The sequence below is a fragment of the Schistosoma mansoni genome, chromosome 4, assembly GCF_000237925.1.
Source record: "Schistosoma mansoni strain Puerto Rico chromosome 4, complete genome".
NCBI lineage: Eukaryota > Metazoa > Platyhelminthes > Trematoda > Strigeidida > Schistosomatidae > Schistosoma > Schistosoma mansoni.
In genome coordinates, this window is record NC_031498.1 from 21,758,747 (window position 1) to 21,776,939 (window position 18,193).

An 18,193-nucleotide genomic window follows, 5' to 3' on the forward strand; every position below is an offset into this window, starting at 1 on the left:
CAGACTGTTTTTGCATGCTAAAAGCCCTGAACTCCACTCTACCGATACTAGTTCAGTAGGTCAGGTGGCATCGCTAACTCTTCGACAAATAGTCTGCTCAAAGTTGAATACATAATCTTGTACCTAGTAAAATAAGATATATAACTTGTTAAGAGACAAGACAAATATTTTAGCGAACAAAAATTCTTCTTCACAATAACTTTATTTTCGTAAGCTAAATTTATATTAGGAAACGACTAACTAGTTGTTTTTAGATGTGGTATGAGCTATTGAATAATAACTTTGTTTTTTGTTAAAATCATGGACCGGTCAATGTTAGACCATCATTGAAAACCTGGAAGCACTGGATAACTGTTTGGTCTTAGCATGGGGCTCCTCAGCAGTGCCCATCCGCGATTCCGCATGCAGGACTCGAACCTAGGACTTCATACTGAAAATAACTTTTTTGTTTGTAAAGAAAATTAGTTGACTATGTGAACTCAAGTCCTGCTTATCTTCAGATCTAATTTAAAAAAAACTCATCCCGTTAGTTGGAAGTATTAATTGATTGTATCGGATAGTTATGTACGTGAGACTTAGTATTCAAACTTCAAACTAAATAGTGTTGAGTGTTTGATTATTGAGCCATAGCTTATACTATTCAATTTTCATTATCAGATCACTTTCTATTCAATGAAACATTAATGTCCTGTCTGCATAAGTTTCTCTCTTATCCTCATCAAAGTTATTGGACACAAAAATTGATAGATTTTACAGATTAAATATGTAGTTATTATTATTACTGTTTTCCTGCTCTCCGCTCTAGTTCTACGAATTATTGATTGCCTTTGAGATGACTCGATTAAATTGCTTTCTTTTATGTTAGTAGTAATAAATTGAATAATTGATTATCTATCCTTTTTTGTTCATCTTCTTTCTCTACTTATTATCTATCCTATGATACCCTGCCTACTGGTTCCCTCTTTACTCTCACTTCTTCCTCATAACGTCAGTCAATTGATGTAGAGTTTGTGTTTATTTGTTTAAACGTTTCTGTTTGTCCGTTTCTTTTTCTCTGCTGCATCAACTGACAGCAGTCACAATAGCTAGTTGTTCTGTTTTGTTTTATCATGTTAGTTGTAGTTACTTTTTCCATCTCTTTTTGTTTTTATCATATATTCGTTTCTCAGTGCTCATTTTTGTCTTAATGATTGTTATTGTTTTAATTTTTGGACGTTTTTGTAAAGGTAAACGAAAGAAGACAAGATCGATAATAATTATTAATTGATTCGTGCTTTTTATTTTTCTGTCTTTTTCTTGTTTAATAGGTTTGTTCATTAGTAATTAGGATACGGTAAGAGTTTTACGGACAAATAATATAAAATGAACGTCTGTACAGGTTGAAATATGTATATAGTACTACGGAGTGTATTCTTCATTTACACAAATCATGAATTAACATTAGTTGGGGACTAAGTTCCTGAGTTAAATGCTTGCTCTCAAGGGTTATGGATGAATGTGAATTCCGAATTAAGAGGATGAAATAGTTATCTAGTGCTGCCTATTTTTCAATGGTATCTTCAGTTGATGTCAACCAGTGATCTCGATCATGTTCACACTGAAATAAGTTCCACATAATCTACTATGAAATCACTGAGTAATTCTTGGTTATTCAAAATAGATGGATTAGTGACAATATATCTATTATGTATATTACTAAGGTTTTTATAGTTAATGTGCTATGGATGCTTATTGAATCAAAGACGCGTTTAGAACCTATCTCTATGAAATTTTCACTGAGACTCCTAAAAAAAATCCCTTAGACATTTTTGACCATTAAGTACCTTTAATGGTGAGTTTTAAAGATCAAAGTATTTATATACTTCCGTATTTTGATGTATTAAGTATACTAAACACTATTTACTGACACCTATAACAGTAAAATAATCAGAGACGTATGAAGGCTCAACACTCAGTTCAAGAAACTGACAATATCAATCTCTAACACTAACCTCGTCGTAATTTTCTTCCCAATCCATTATTGATTGAAAGATCTATTTGAGTTTTTCAAGTATAGTATTAGTTTTAAACAGATTCCAGACACTATATCTTAGTGATTTGAGCTCGATTGATATAGCTTTCGAAAAAAAATCAATTCTCAAATTTTTTTACTTATCAGGTGAATTACCACTTTAAAGTTTATGCTCATGTTACCAACTGATTTTACCGAAATTAAGGTCTTCTCTTCGATTCATTATGATTATTGGGTCGTGGGAATTTTCAAATTAGGAATCTAATACTTCCTACTTTTCACTAGTTCACAAGCTGATGTTATTTCCTTAATATTACATCCTAAACTATACAAGATCTCCATAAAGCTATCTAATACTCATCAAAAACTAGCTTCAAGATGAGTTTTCTCAAAGTTTCGGTAAGAAGAAACGATGCAGTTGAGTTCACTCATTTCGAAAGTAAGACACAACTTATCAAAGGTTATCATTGTATAGGGATTATACAAGCGATGTTAGGTGGTCGGAGGTAATCGAAAAGAAAATTTGAACTTGGATTTCGTGGTAGTTCACACGTGTTAGTAATGTTAATACATGCCTTTAATATTTAGAGAGGTTTTTACTTTTCCTGTCGGATTTAAATCCTCGTCACTCAGCTTCACACTGTCGGCTGCTACCTCCTGTATGAGTGAGATATTGACATTGATTGATCAATGTCGAGTTCGACTAATCCTTCAGTGTTTCTTGACTATGACGCTATGTGACGTGAGTTTGAATCCCACAGGATCATCAGTCCTTTTTATATACTGGTTATACCTTTCTGATGAATAGTCTGGTACGGTCGAGGGTGAGGAGAGTCATCTTTCCCTCTCGAAATGCTTTCACATGGCCACGTGTATACAGCCACTGTCAGGGAAGTCCTACTCACTGTCTTCTTTCGGCGGGGGTGTTGTTTATGAAATTGAGAGGACAAAAAGTGAATGTCCGGCGCTTAATCGGGTTGGTAGACATGGAGGTTCCATCTAGGGGAGTCGGAAAACCCTGATTCCAAACAAATGGTGCACATGGGCTCCAGGATCCTAGGGAAACAAATGACGTATGAACCAATCTTTGGTCACCGACTACCATGGGACTGCATCTCCTGACGTTACTCCATTGCTTTGTGGATTAGGCCTTTAGGTCAAAGGCTCCGGGTGTGGCCCCCTAAGAAAACCACCTACTTCGATTTGGGCAGCAGAACAGTATCACAACCCACACACAAATCATTGAAGTTTTATGTGTGGCGCATATGTATTCGTTGTCCCCTTATACCAATGTTTATGTGTTCAAATAAATAAATAAATAAATAAAGTACGAAATCCAAGTTGAGTAGAGTTTCCTACCGATCACCTCCAACCGTTTAACATTTTATCTTAGTGCATGCGTTATTGGGCCACATTTTACAACTTGATCAATGGAATTCGATCCGCAGCATTAAGCGTCTAGACATACTTGACGTTGTTTGTTCCTCAATCAGCTGTGGTATGATACAAGTTGTTCAACAGTTGTTGGTTGGGAACGATTTACCAGAACTCACATGTAATCTATCTTTTAACTAATTATAATATATATTTATGACAAAGTGTCTCTCTCTTTCTATGTATATATGTATTGCAGCAAATAAATCTTTGTTCTGTTTACTTACCTTCTTTGTTTTTCCGGTAAATCGATATGTTTTCCTTTTATTCTGCCTTCCTTTCTTACTGTTTAATTTACAACTGATCCCATACTTATATTATTTGTTGTCAGTATTTTCTCCTTACCCCCTTTCTCAGTCAACCTCATTTTTGGATGAAATATGGACGAATGGCAAATGGGTTCAATATTAGTATTCATTACATGTACGTATTACTAGTTACTACTAGACTGCTATTACTGATTACTAATGCTTAACAGCCTTTGATTTTTTTTAGTATCTCTGCAAAACTATCGATTAACAAAAATCAAATATCTTTATTTGTGTCTTAACCGGTCTATTTAGAGATTGGTTTCTTCTGTCGTTGTTATGGTTTTTCTCTCCTCTGATCCATCTCCCATGATTATCATTATCATCGATTATATATTTATAAGAAATAGGTTTGTCTATTTTAATTATGGTTACTCCAATATTCTTCAAAGATGATGGCTACACTTAGGAGATTAGCATAAAATGTAAAAATACCCAATAGGATGATGAAGATGAACCTTGTCCCCCCTTCAATTCTTCATCAAAATAACATTTCATAATTGTAATATTTATGTTTATTGAATAGGAGAAAAATGAATGAATCTTTTTCATCATTCCCATCACTAACCATAATAACAACTATAGACGATTTCATTGTTTTATTTTCTATCCAATCTAATTACCATCTAGAATTCGTGTCAAGTATAATCATTATTATTGGGGGAAAGAGATTCTTCCCCGTAATGTATTGATTTTTCTGTTATGAAAAAGATGAATAACGCCCTTTTTTCGAGAAAAAGGTTATTGATAGTAATAAATATAAGATTGTTTATTTCAGAGATTGACTTTAACTAGTTAATAATCATTTTAAAAAACCAGTGAGATTAGAGGAGGATAGCAGGATTATTGGCAATGAATGATGATCGCTGTATAATATCGCAAGTTGACTGAAATGAGATCGCTGAATGCTAAGTTATTAATTGTACTCAAACGTCAACTTCTATGATTCAATCTGTGACGACATCGTAGATTTGTCAGAATTTTGGTGTTAATATGATTTCAAAACCTTTTTTTATTGGTAGAAGAAAAGATTGGGTTGATAAGAGGATTTGCATCAAATAAATCCCACACCTTTAAATTTTTACCTCCATAGGCTACAACATGATACTTGATCTAGAGAGCTAGTATTACTGTCTGACTCATGCTAAACTGAAGTATGTAGAGTTGAGTTTGAAATCATTGATTCTTATTCGACTGAATTATATTCAACAGTGTAATCATCGTGTTCAATAGTGTTTGCAAGCGGTAACTCAAAACCAACCTCAATGAAACGGATTCATGACTTATCTTTCACTGAATCATAGGTTTTTTAAAATATTCATTTTACTTTTTTCATTTCCAATTTCATTCAGTCAGTCATTGTCGTGGACTGTAATTTCTGTTTTCGATTTCTTACGACCGAATAGGTTTTTTTAAGTGATAATAGGAGAAACTAATTTAAAGCATATGACAACGAGGTTCGATACACATTTATGCCAGGTTTTTCTATGTTGTTCATGGATGAATGACCATTTAATTCACTGTAGTTGATAATGTATGGTAGTACGGATTCAAATTGTTTATACTGGTTACTTACGTGTCTAATTTAAATTTTTCTAATCGACAAACTAAACATTTTGACAATCCTGAAATAAAATTTTTTATATTCTACTCAAAGAGGGAATTTTTCGATCAATCACCTATAAAGGGTTAATGTTGAGTTGTAGTGTTGTGTATAGTAATTCCTAATTGCAAATTATTGAGATATTCATTCAGTACAAAACTGGGCCCGCACCAACTTGGTAGGCCAAACGACTGATACAGCACTTCGAATGTTATTTCGGTTATTTTAACACGAAAGAACTATCGTTTATTGATAAAAAAAAACTCGATAATCTGAGGTCCTTTTAGCAGTCAGGTAAACACAAAGTTTATTGATATATAATTCCTATTTAAACGTTAAGAACACGAAGCTCAACGAAGGGATCTCTTTCTAACGAATTTACTATCAAGCTGTACAGTCGTATATATATATGGGAATTTTTGTGTTCAAGTACTAGTTCCGTGAAGACATTTGAACAAAGAATAAACATGATGATGCAATCGAAAGATTTGTTACTAATCACATTAATCAATTAATTGTAAACAGCTCAATCTTAAGACAGATTAGTCGGGAACTTCGTAGCTTAATATGAATAATAATAACACATATTTCAACTGAAGCAGTTCTAAATACAGTGTGAGAACCGATTTAAATCCTGCCTACACATTTACATGTATTTCTTACAATTTTTATCTGCGTAGTGTTTATGATTGGAAATAAAAACACGAACATTACCATCATGTTTTTATTTGAAACATTGGCTCGAAGATTTTTAATTCACAATCAATAAATTCTCTTCTTATTCCTTACTCAATACATTTAAATAGGATATACTTGATTGACTTACCTGGTTATACCACAGAACTTTGTGATGAACACAGATAAACACTCAAATTCCAACTATGTAGTTATTTGATAATCGAAACATGTCAATAGTTGGATTTATCCTTTTTTCAAAGGTGCATTCAATTTATTATTATTATTGTTAGTAGTAGTGGTAGTAGTAGTAGTAGTGTAGTGAGCGAGAACATAGTAGGGACAATCATATGTATTTTGACACATTACAGAATATCTTGGTAAAATCTGAGACCCATACAGTAATACTTCATTTGCAAAATATCCATCAATTGTTTCCGACTTTGTTGTTCCTTCGTTTTCATACTAATCACTCTCTGTTCTCGTTCTCTTCGATCTTCTCAATCTTCTGCCTCCAGGCATTCCACTTTCGACTGGTGATACATACTACTTATACTTGTTGACATCAGTAGCATACACCATAGTAGTAGTGGTAGTATTGTCAATATTAATTGTGAGGTCATTATAATTGGTATGTATATGTTTTGTTATCATTATTTGGAAGATTGATCTTAATCATGTGTAAAATGATCGACTTTCGGTCGTTCTCAAAATCGAACAGTAGTAGTAGTCGTACATCGATAGATACGTGAAATCCGTTTGTCTTACGACTACTAGTAGTCGATCTCTGGCTCTCAAACACTAATTCATCTACTTTGATTTGTGTAGAGCAGCTGGTTAGTAAATATTATCCATCATACAGTGTATGTGGCTCATAGTCCAGTATATAGACTTGTGCTTGGTAAGTGTGCGAAATTAGTTTAATACATATGATTCACGAACACATACACGCAAATCGATAAAGCAGTTTTACTACTTCTAAGTATAAACTAGAATTACAATTGATTAATCACTGGTTAATGACTAATGTCGTGTTTGTCTAGTCGCTTAGTGCTGCTGATCGAATTCTATCGATCAAGTTGCAATGTGGCCACTAATCTGAATGACCTGACATTTCATGCACATTGTTGAGATGTTGAATAGTTGAAGATAGTCGGCGGGAAACCCTGTACACTAATGAAGAAACTGATGCTCCCCATGGCATTATTCCTGACATGTGTTTAGCACGAAGAGATCAGGCTATATACATGAGAAAATTTATATCAATAAATAATCATTTTAAGCTCCAGAAAGTCATTAAATTAATGAATCCCTCATGTTAGCCAATACTTGTTCAACGGATATTATATTGGTCATTTATTAAAATAAATTGGTTCGAGTTTCAGTAGTATTGGGTCATCAACTGGCACTTCCACAATTAGCAAGTTCCAACCAAGGAGAAATGCACATTCCGGATTCTGTTGCTAGCTCCTACTCACAAAAAAGATAAACTTTAAGGCTCAGCAAACATCACTGGCACTCATATACACGATTATAGACAGCCTGATCAATTCAATCTTGTTTCACTGTCAATAATGTGAAAAAAGCAAGTTTTCACAATTACTAATTGTTTCATTATCGTTGTATGAATTGAGATTTTATTTTTTTTAAAAACAGATATATTCTAATGCTTTCTTTGAATAATTATCTTTTCCATTATTTGTTTTGCCCTACGTATCTTCCTTACTTTCTTCTTCATTTCAGGAACGTGATCTAAAACAATATCTACACGATTGTCATGGAATCATGCACTCGGATAATGTCCAGTTATTTCTATACCAGTTATTGCGTGGTTTAGCTTACTGTCATGAACGTCGTATACTACATCGTGATTTAAAGCCACAAAATTTATTGATCAATAGTAGAGGAGATTTGAAACTGGCTGATTTTGGTTTAGCTCGCGCCAAATCGATTCCAATTAAAACTTATTCCAATGAAGTTGTCACATTATGGTAAGCTAATTGTATATGTATTTGTGCATACTTGAAAGTGTGTATATCACCAATACAATTTAATGATTATATATTGTTGCATATGCAAAGGTGATATTGAAGACAAAGTTATTCTTAAAGACCATTTATCTAAAAACCATCACTTTGGGAAGCATTTTATACGGACGTTTATTGTGAGTGTTCTATAATCGCTGATTTGAAGATTTCTGGAAATAGTGGTGTTGGGGAGATCCAAATTGTTGTTCGAGAAAGTCCAGAGGGGCCCTAAAAACGCTGGGAAATATTTTATTCAATTGGAGTTGAATATAAATTTCTCAGAAACATCTAGAAAAGGAAATCACAAGTGATTACCTATCCCGCTTCCATGTTTAGTACGGTTCCAGAGCCTTCCTGAAGCCCAAGGCCATCTGGAATACTATAAACACCCTTGATTTTCGGTACAAACCAACCTTGGAGTAAAACGTTCTCTTCTCAGTTTGTTGCTTTTCTCTCGTGTTCAAGTTGTCGTGTAGATTTAGTCTAGGGTTATTAAAAGAGATTAAGAAACCGATTTAAGCGTTCATTTAGAAGATTTGTCAAGTTGTTATCCTGGTCTTCTAAGAGATGGGTAGGCAGATCGTTCATAGTTGAACATTTCTCTTATATGTTAGGAAACGTCTAGTTTATATCTTAGTAAAGAACTCAAAAAAGATAAGAAACTAAGGCATAATCTATTTGACGACGTTATGATAGTTGACACTAATGACTTTGTGGATCAATCGAGTTATCTGATATTTTCTTGATAAAGATCAGAGCCAACCTTAAATGTCGTTTTCATGTTCGATCAGTTATCATGTATGATTCTCATCATCACCATCATAGTGTATAGAAATAGTTTTGCACTATAGGTTCTTATTACTCTATTCTTAGTTTACTTCACACCCCTCCCAAAAAAATCAACAATGCTTATATGGATTTTTTTTAAGGAGCCTTGTTATATCTTGAGAGCGCTAATTGTTTTAACTTGTGGCCTGTCTGAATGCCCTCTTAATGTATGACGTGGTAATACCGCCAATCAGAGAGCAGTGATTTATTGATTGGACCAATGACACACGAAACCCGTACGAGCAGTCTAGAGTACTTGTCGATCCTGCTTTCTGCCTAGCCCAACCAGCTAAGTCCAAAACACCAATAACAGCGTCTGCAATATGAATCATTACTTCCAAACATACTGGGTTTATATACCAACCAGGCAGACCACATCGCAACATAAAATAGAAAATAATATTTGTACAAGATTTGGCCAAATGTGGCTGTGAATGTGGGGAAAAGTAATTAATAGACTGAGGATAACTCAAGAACGGCAAATCATATAATAACAGTCTATGGGTCAAAATAAAGCTTATAGTAAAAGAAACATGAATATGAATAGTTAAGTTATTTAACAATTATACAATAGGAAATATGCATATCATATTGGTCCATAAATAGTCCTCAAAAATTACCGTTCATAATTCTTTTCGGGATATAACAAGCCTAAAATACAATGACAGAATAGGTTTACTAATAAGTGATTATTTTCTATTCTGTAACAACATGAATTCAAATCTGGAGTAGAGGGAGGTAACGTCTATCTCACCGACTCTATTATTTGAAATTTTGATATTTTTTACTTTAGTAAAAAGAACAAATCGAGTGAAGAGATTTCTTTTCAATTAGTTTTTCATCATGGCTCTACACTGATACGTAGACATACTTGATCTACAACTATGATCTGATACTCATCGAGTAGAGCTGCGTTACGTAAAAACTATAGTGTCACATCGACTATAAAATAGTATTGAGTAATTGGATGGAAGACGATTATAATGTTCAAAGTAATTATTCAGGACATCAAACAGTTGCTACATCGTATAATATATGAAAAGAACTAAAAAAATATTTTGGTGAATGGTCAGTTATATGGTAGTTACGTAAGAACTAAGAGACGAATGTTGAGAATACGTACAATCCCGCACGTAGCTGTGCTACCTTGACGTAGTGGTTGGGTTTGCCTATCGTAATGATCCAATCGAGCTATATTGGCTGGAACATATGTTCCTACAGGTTCTACCATGCCATGCAGGTTGATTGGAGAACAGTAAAGACTAGAAGCAGCATGCTCGTGGCTGGTGACTTTAATGCTCAAGTAGGTAAACCAAGCGAAAGGGAAAGATACCTGGGTGGATCTTATGGTGTCGTGGCTGAAAGAACGGATAATGACGACCGTCTGTTGCAGCTATGCTCAGATAACCGCCTGTTTCTTGCAAATAATAACTTTAAGCACAAGGAAAAACGTCTTTTGACATGGCGACCCCCGGATTCGTCCCAACGTTGAACCCAACTAGATCACATCGCTATCAACCACCGATTGAGGGGCTCTATAGAAGACTGAAAAGACTAAGAAATACCGAATATTCATTGTGTGTGTTTATGTATCTTTAAAAAGTACTTACGAATCAAATTTATTAATTCTTATTATCGTCATATTTATGTACTATTATTCGTATGATCATACATCACTATGAATATGATATGATGTATATATATTCATCATCAATTTAATTGTATGTCATATAAAACAATCATTACTTGAGATATGCATTACTCATAGTAAACTGCTATCTACCTCGAAATACAGTGCTTATTGGTGTAGAAGAGTAAATTGTACGAAAGGTAAGGGTTGTCATACCAAAACTGTGACATTGGTCCGTGAAGTTTTTGATTATTGATTAGAGCTATGTTGGTAAGTGCAGATTATGTGGCTGCAGTCCGTGCAACTATTGTAACTAATGATTGAAGATGATGAGTGATATAGTTCAGAATCAGTCATACTGAACCTGATGCATCCACCTCTAGATCTTGAACTCTAGTATTCCTTCATACATTCTGTTTCCTCTAATTATGTTCTCAATATTTATTTGTTCTTGCTATCACTGACACTATAATAATTTCAACTCTTTTGTAGTACATCTTGTTTATTATATGTCTTCGTGTTACTGTGGTTTGGCAATTTTGGCTAATGTACATTTGTACTACACGCTACGTTTATTATGACCGACTAAATCCTTACTTATTTGTCTCCTATTTTGTGTGTAATTTCATTATTGACTAACTAACATTCCAAGAAATGGACCTTTTTTAAAATTTTTCTTGTAGATTAATTTGAATAATCAAAAGAAAAATTAACCCGTTTATCGAGATATATTTTCACGGTTGAATTCACGAGTCTATCTGAGCTAGACTGTCATTGAAAACCTGGAAGCCATGTACTTCCCTCTCGTCTTAGTATGGGACTCCTCAACAGTGCGTATGTACGATCGACTCGTGAATTCAACTATGAAAATACTACAATCTCCACAAATCCCCATGCTGAAATATATTTGTTTATGCTAAGAAATTGAAAATTACTGATGGCAATATCCCTTTAAATAATCCGACATGTAGATCAATTTCCAGTCTTTTATCAAACCAGAAAAGATGAGTATGATTTGAAGTGGATTTAAATAATTAAAAATTCAATTATAAAATTGACATGACAGTTAAATTACACTTGAATTTCAAATATGAATGGACTGTAACTTTCGAATTCCAGTCTATGTATTTCAATATGATCAACTGGTTAGTATCTTTAGCCATCATACGTGAACGGTGTATCTAAGATCTATATAGTACTTAGACTTTTAATGAATGGTGCTAAAGATGAGTTACAACCAACAGTTGCATTAACATACACACACACAAACGCTTGTATATTTACATGAATCTTTAATGAGAATTTCACTAAATATATATGCTCAGCACCTCTATACACTAAATGAATACAAAAATAATCATTGAAAATATTGGCTACGATACACTTATTAAATATTGAAGATATGAAACCTCATCTTAATGAATCTGAATAATTAATTAGTCTACTGAGTGATTTTGTGTTACGATTTTCGTGTTTTCCATAATTAAGATAAATTAATTTTTTTTACCATTGTTGTGTTTTGTCGGATACAGTGTCACAGACACAGGAAGAAACGAAAACCGAAGTAAGAGGAAATAAATTTTTTAAAATCCTTTTTCCATATAGAAACATTCGATATACAACACCGTGTGTGTGTATGTGTCAGGTGTGAGGCTTTCGTTCTACTCTGAAACCCCTTCAAAATGTTTGTTTCTTGTTACCACTAGAAAATTCTTTGAATCAATGAATAAAAGGATTGCAAAGATTTTTTTCCACTAGAAATGAAATGATTTTTTGAGAGGCTAAAAAACATTATTAGTGTTAAGTTTCTTCATAAATATGAAAAATCCTACCAATGTATCGTAATAAATTTAAATTTGCATAAAATTTATTTCGTCAGTGAAATGTACATATTTTAAGCTATGAATAGTCTCTTATCACGATGTGAAACGTAAAACTGTAGGGTATCTGGAAATTTTGACTTATGAGGGCTTCTAGGAATATTTTGAATAATGAAAGACCAGAGATGTCTGCCAATTTATTTCTGTTAAAGAAAAATATTCTAAAGATAATAGAAGTGATATTTCTTACATCTGTTACCCCTCGTGGAGCATAGGTCGCCGATCAGGATTCTCCAATCTACTCTGTCCTGGGCTCTCCTTTCCGGATTTTGTCAAATGCTATCCATTCTTTTTATGTCTTTCTCCGATTCCCGACGTAATGTGTTCTTTGGTTTCCCTCTTTTCTTAAGTATTCCAAGTTAAGGATTGCTTCGTAATACAGTTTGATGACTTCCACAATGTTGTGTCCTATCCACCTCCAACGTCTTTTCCTAATTTTCTCTTCAGCTGAAAGCTGGTTTGTTCTCTGCCATATTAGTTAGTTGCTGATGTTGTCTTTTTAGAACAATTAACATTTTGACCTCTTCCAGAGCTTCTTCATCAAGTGTGATTATAATTGATATACTAGATCTAAACCTTGTAAGGTAAAATGTTTTTTTATAATTTAGTACATATATTTACTGGACAAAGACTAATACGCATGTCCATTTAAATTTCTGTTTTTCTATTTAATAGACAACATCACATGTGAACTATATAGTACATAGATTCACAGTTAAAAGTGTTATTTTATTTAGATAACCTCTTACTTTGAAGTACAAAATTGTTAGTATCTCTAAGCTTAGTATAAATTCTTAGCATCCACTACAAAATACTTTTTTCAAAAAGAAGAAAACGTTCTTCATATTTTAATTAATGCTAAGGATAATAAGTTTGTTTGTCTTCTTCAGTGTTTTGTTAAAACAGTAAATGACCTTGTAAAGAATTTTATATTCCTTCACGTTTTATATTTCTTTTTTGCTCAATTTCATGAAACCACATGACCATTAAAAACAGTACAGTAAATATTTTGATATGAAGACTTGTTTATCTTCAGCTTAATTGAAAACGTTCAGTTTTCTCATTCTTTACGTGTTTTCCTTTCAATTTGTTTCTTCTTTTTTATGTCTCTTGTGAGGATTATGTAGATAAAGATGTGTTTTTTTTCTTGGGAGGTGGATCATTGTATAACTCACTGTTATAAAGTACTTGACTTACAACCAATAGACTCCGAGCTTCGATCTCTCTCTCTCTCTACTTATCTACCTATTTTAATGAATTTACTAGCCATGAACAACTTACATAAACACATTTAAAGGAACGTACTACCAGGAGCAAATGACAACACCTAGTTGAAGAATGTGAAATGAAGATTTAGAGGGATATAAACAACTGATAAACTTGTGCCGCTATAATGAATTTTAGACCATAATATTACTCAACATCAACCAATTAATTAGTCATTGCGCGGGCATCAAACCGGATAGTCTGCACCTACTTCATTTGGTTCATTTCAACTGTCATTGACTTTATGAACTGATGTAACGGTACCTTGGTTTACCCACTCCCATATTTTTCTTATAATATGCTTTCCTACTTTTCATGCATTTGATTCATTTATATCAATGTTTCTTTCCCTGTCTAGGTACAGACCACCAGATATTTTGTTAGGTTCAACTGAATATTCTACTCATATTGATATGTGGGGCGTTGGTTGTATATTCTATGAAATGGCTACTGGTTGGCCACTTTTTCCTGGCTCTACTGTAGAAGAACAGTTGACACTGATTTTTAAACGACTAGGTAATATCATTAACCATTGGATTATACTTGTTATTACTATTATTGTTATTTAGTATTAATGTATATCATATGTACGCTATTAAATAGTGTGCATGTGGTGTATTTCTTTTAAGCATATTTTTTATGTCTAGCCGTGTGGAATATAGGATATGTGTTTCATCTTATTTGGAACTCATCGCTTGGATATATCTGCATACCAGTGTTGATGTTGACATTGAAATTCAAACTCACTACCTTTCACTTCAAACACTAACACGTTATCCATCAAGTCCAGATGGCCATTGAATTGTTCAACAAATATGAACGAAAAGGTATCATTAAGGCATTACACTTTCCTTTTGCTGATATTCGAGACTCCAAACGATAAGTTTCCACTGTCCCATGTTCATCTCAATCAATTACAGCCCTGAATATCAATAATAGGAAACTACAAACCTTTACTGATGTAATTCTTTTTGTTTAAACATTAAGTATTCAATGCTGTTGTTTTAATTGTTGTAAAACACAAATTAATATGATTTATATGTATATAAATTAGTAATAAATGACCCATTTCTTAGTATTTAAAGTATTATACTCAACTTTCAAAAGAGGGATAAATTAGAAATTCCAATCACTTGTTAAAATTTAATCTATAGGCTAATAATGAATGAGTTATCATATAAGATTGACTACCTAACACGGCAATTTTTTTACTTAACCACTTAGCATTCAGCTATATTATGCTACAGACCGTAAACTTTCTACAATTAATTGGTAATTACCAGTATATATACGCCAAGTGTAGCTTGACTTTAAATGTAAAAGTTTATACTTGGTTATAGAAATACATTTATATCATTATTTTGTTGTGAAGTACTTTACGCGATTTGACTAATAGTTGTCTTATATCAATGACTGAATAATTCACTGATCTGATCCTTTTTAGAGACAGGAGTTTATACATCAGTACTAAAGAAGAGTCGTAGATTTAGATGAGACGCCAACTCGATGCTTTTCGATTTTTAAAAATCGTTTTTACAGTTCATATTAGTCAATGCAGTAAAACTTCGGGAATCAGAAAGGGCTTAATGTAGTGTATATGAGATTTGGAACATAAATGCTGGATCGAAAATAGATCTGGAGACTACAAGAGAATGAACATATCAAACTCCTTACTGGCTCACTCACTTGATATTTTGATGGATACGTTCCATTTGTGTAGAAACTAAATAGAAAACCGCATTAAAGAATACGCAAAAACAAGAATAATTAAATTATTTCAACAGCACTTTAGAATGTGCCATATTGTAAATCAGTTAAAACAAATTCAAGTGAATTTCAATAGACTTTTATATTCTTAAACTCTTTTCCTCGAAACAAAAGTGTTAAGAACTATCTTTGAATTTTCCTAATAAAAAAAATGAACATGAAACTAAAAAGTACTCACAGACAATTTTTTTAGCAAATCAGTGGTATGAGGAAATTTCAAATAAAATCTACAATTCAATATATAGATCAGAGGGGGTTTTGTGGAGAATTTAGTATTTTCATAGTTGAAATCATGAGTCAATTGAAGCTAGACTGGTAGGTCCTGGGTTCGAATCTCGCGAGTGCGAGATCGTGGATGCGCACTGCTGAGGAGTCTCATAATAGGACGAAACGGCCGTCCAGTGCTTCCAGGTTTTCCATGGTGGTCTAGCTTCAATTGACTCATGATTTCAACTATGAAAATTCGATATATATTTGTGTTATTCTACCAATGTGATTGATTAAGAATCTAAAGTATCACTAAATTTAGTATCCTTTCTTTATATATGTCTAGAATCCTCACGTCATTGATAACCATATACATTACCCTTTAACTGATGAAATAATGTTTTCCTTAATAAACCGTAATGGTTACCTGTTTTCCTAAATACTGATTTCAGAATAGTTAATTTATTTTATAGGGAGTCTAGTGAACAAATTTTACACTGGAATATGTGTAGGTAGTAAACAATACGGTTTTGTTTACTGGTTGTCAGAACTCAGCATTGAGAATTTCTCAATTGTACATTGTACCTGGGTTTTCCATAAATAAAGCTTTTTGAGTTTTCCGTGTAAAATTATCTGAGATGGATGACGGTTTAATTGTGAAGCTTTTCTCTGCCGTGCTAGCTAAAATCATCAATGTCTACACCTCAAGTAGAAGTGAACTCTAAGTAGTCGCTAATAATTTTGTCCAGAACGACAATGAAAGCTTCGTAATTAAACCATTCAGCTCATTGAGCATAACATCGTAGGAACAATTCATCTGTCCCATCATCTCATATTCATATATGTGATAGAAGGTTAGAAGCCTATGTTAGTCTTTTCCTAGCATTACTTCTTTATATGTGTAGTCTACTCCTGAATTAGTTGTTTGGTGGTCTAGACATCACTTCTGTTATTTAGTTCCGAGAATTGATTACTTGGTAGGAAAATCTGTATACCACGGAAATTTCATTTATTTTTGACTTTTTTTATTCTTCTGCTGTGTTCTTCAAATTGTTCTCACCTAGTTATAAGAATAAAGAACATATCATGTTTAAGTAGAGTTTCTTAGCACTCTATGAATCATTATCAAGTTATCGCTTAATCCATCGAGTGATAGCATAAAAAGATCTACCTCCTTAAAGCTGTCGTCAGAAGCTTACAGAATTTCTGGGAGCGATCTTACACACCTTTTAAAATAGAGGCTTGTTGTGAACTGGAGACAATATCCCTAATTTAGACGTTGAGGTTTCTTCACCGAGATATAGAAACCAGCTAATCTGTAGTAGTAGCGGTAGACTTTACTGTTATCCAACATATCTGTCGATACATCACTTACATGATCTTTTTGGGTAAACATCATTCCCAGTTAATACTTACTATATTTAGTAATAATAAAAGTACTTGAATATATCCTATTAGTCATGTGAGTGATAACGTTGATGTATATGTATGTAACCAATCATCTCTTAGGTCAACATTAGTCTCGATATAAAATATACATAAGGTCAAATAAATGTTTATTTTCTATGAACATTTCAATTTCTTTTCCATACAGTTTTGTTTATGCACATTTTAATAACTTTTCAGGATAGTTTTCATAAGTCAATATATGAAATTAACTTGTAATATTATAAAAAATTATATCTTAAGCATGAACACCAATGACATTCGATAATTGTTACATTTCTGATGAACCAATTTTGTTAGGCTTATTTGAATCTATAGTTGATACTCGTTACGGATGAATCTGAATTGAAAGCATCATTGTAAAACTAGGCAACAGTATTAGACAAGAATGTTTTATCCTAGTATTGGACTACTGAACAGTGTGAGATCGCGACTCCTCCATGAATCGAACACGATGAAGTCTTGCACTAGAATGAAATAACTGTTTTACTAGATTGTCGAAAAACCTACAGCTTGTCCAGTCATTTAGTTCTCTTAAGGATAAACCTTAACACAAACATTTTCAAGTGTTTTGTATATTTAGGACATTGTGAATTAGCTTGTGTGGTTTTATTTTATCCTATATGCATCAATCTTATGCATGAAAAAAGTACCCATAAATTCAATCGAAAATAAGTGACATAAATTGTGTGTTCATAACTGAGGTGAGAGTCAGATAGGGGTGAACCAAACTTTTTTGTATCTTTCAACTTTTTCGTTCCGATGACCTTCACTTAAATTGCTGTTCATTTAAGTCTCAATAGTTCCGTTTCATTATTAACCCTTTGAAATGGTTTTTATAATTTAGGTTTCATAGGTCACAATTGACAGAGAAGAGGGATAGAGTAAGTGGGCTGTTGACTTTGACTTGATTGGTTTAAAGCTATAACTATTCTTTTTATCGATCAGTCGCATTCCAAATATACCTGGTTCTAGGTACATCTGATAATTACAAGCATCTGCTAACACTTTCATAACCATTGGAAAAGTTAGTGGCCATCTGGACTCGGTAGATTAGTGGATAATGCATCAGGATTTGAAGCGATAGACTGTAAGTTCGAGTTGGAGTGTG

General features: G+C 33.1%; 1 protein-coding gene across 1 annotated transcript in view; it reads left to right on the top strand.

Annotated features, from left to right (window-relative positions):
* Positions 1-14,231, top strand: part of Smp_041820 (serine/threonine kinase) — a gene marked incomplete at both ends in the record, with an annotated part of 47,698 nt that extends 33,467 nt beyond the window's left edge. Inside the window, 2 exons of the mRNA XM_018797193.1 lie at positions 7,775-8,022; positions 14,021-14,231. Of these exons, the coding sequence (XP_018652259.1) occupies positions 7,775-8,022; positions 14,021-14,231 (459 nt within the window). The remainder of the gene's footprint in view (positions 1-7,774; positions 8,023-14,020) is intronic.
* Positions 14,232-18,193: the final 3,962 nt, after the last annotated feature.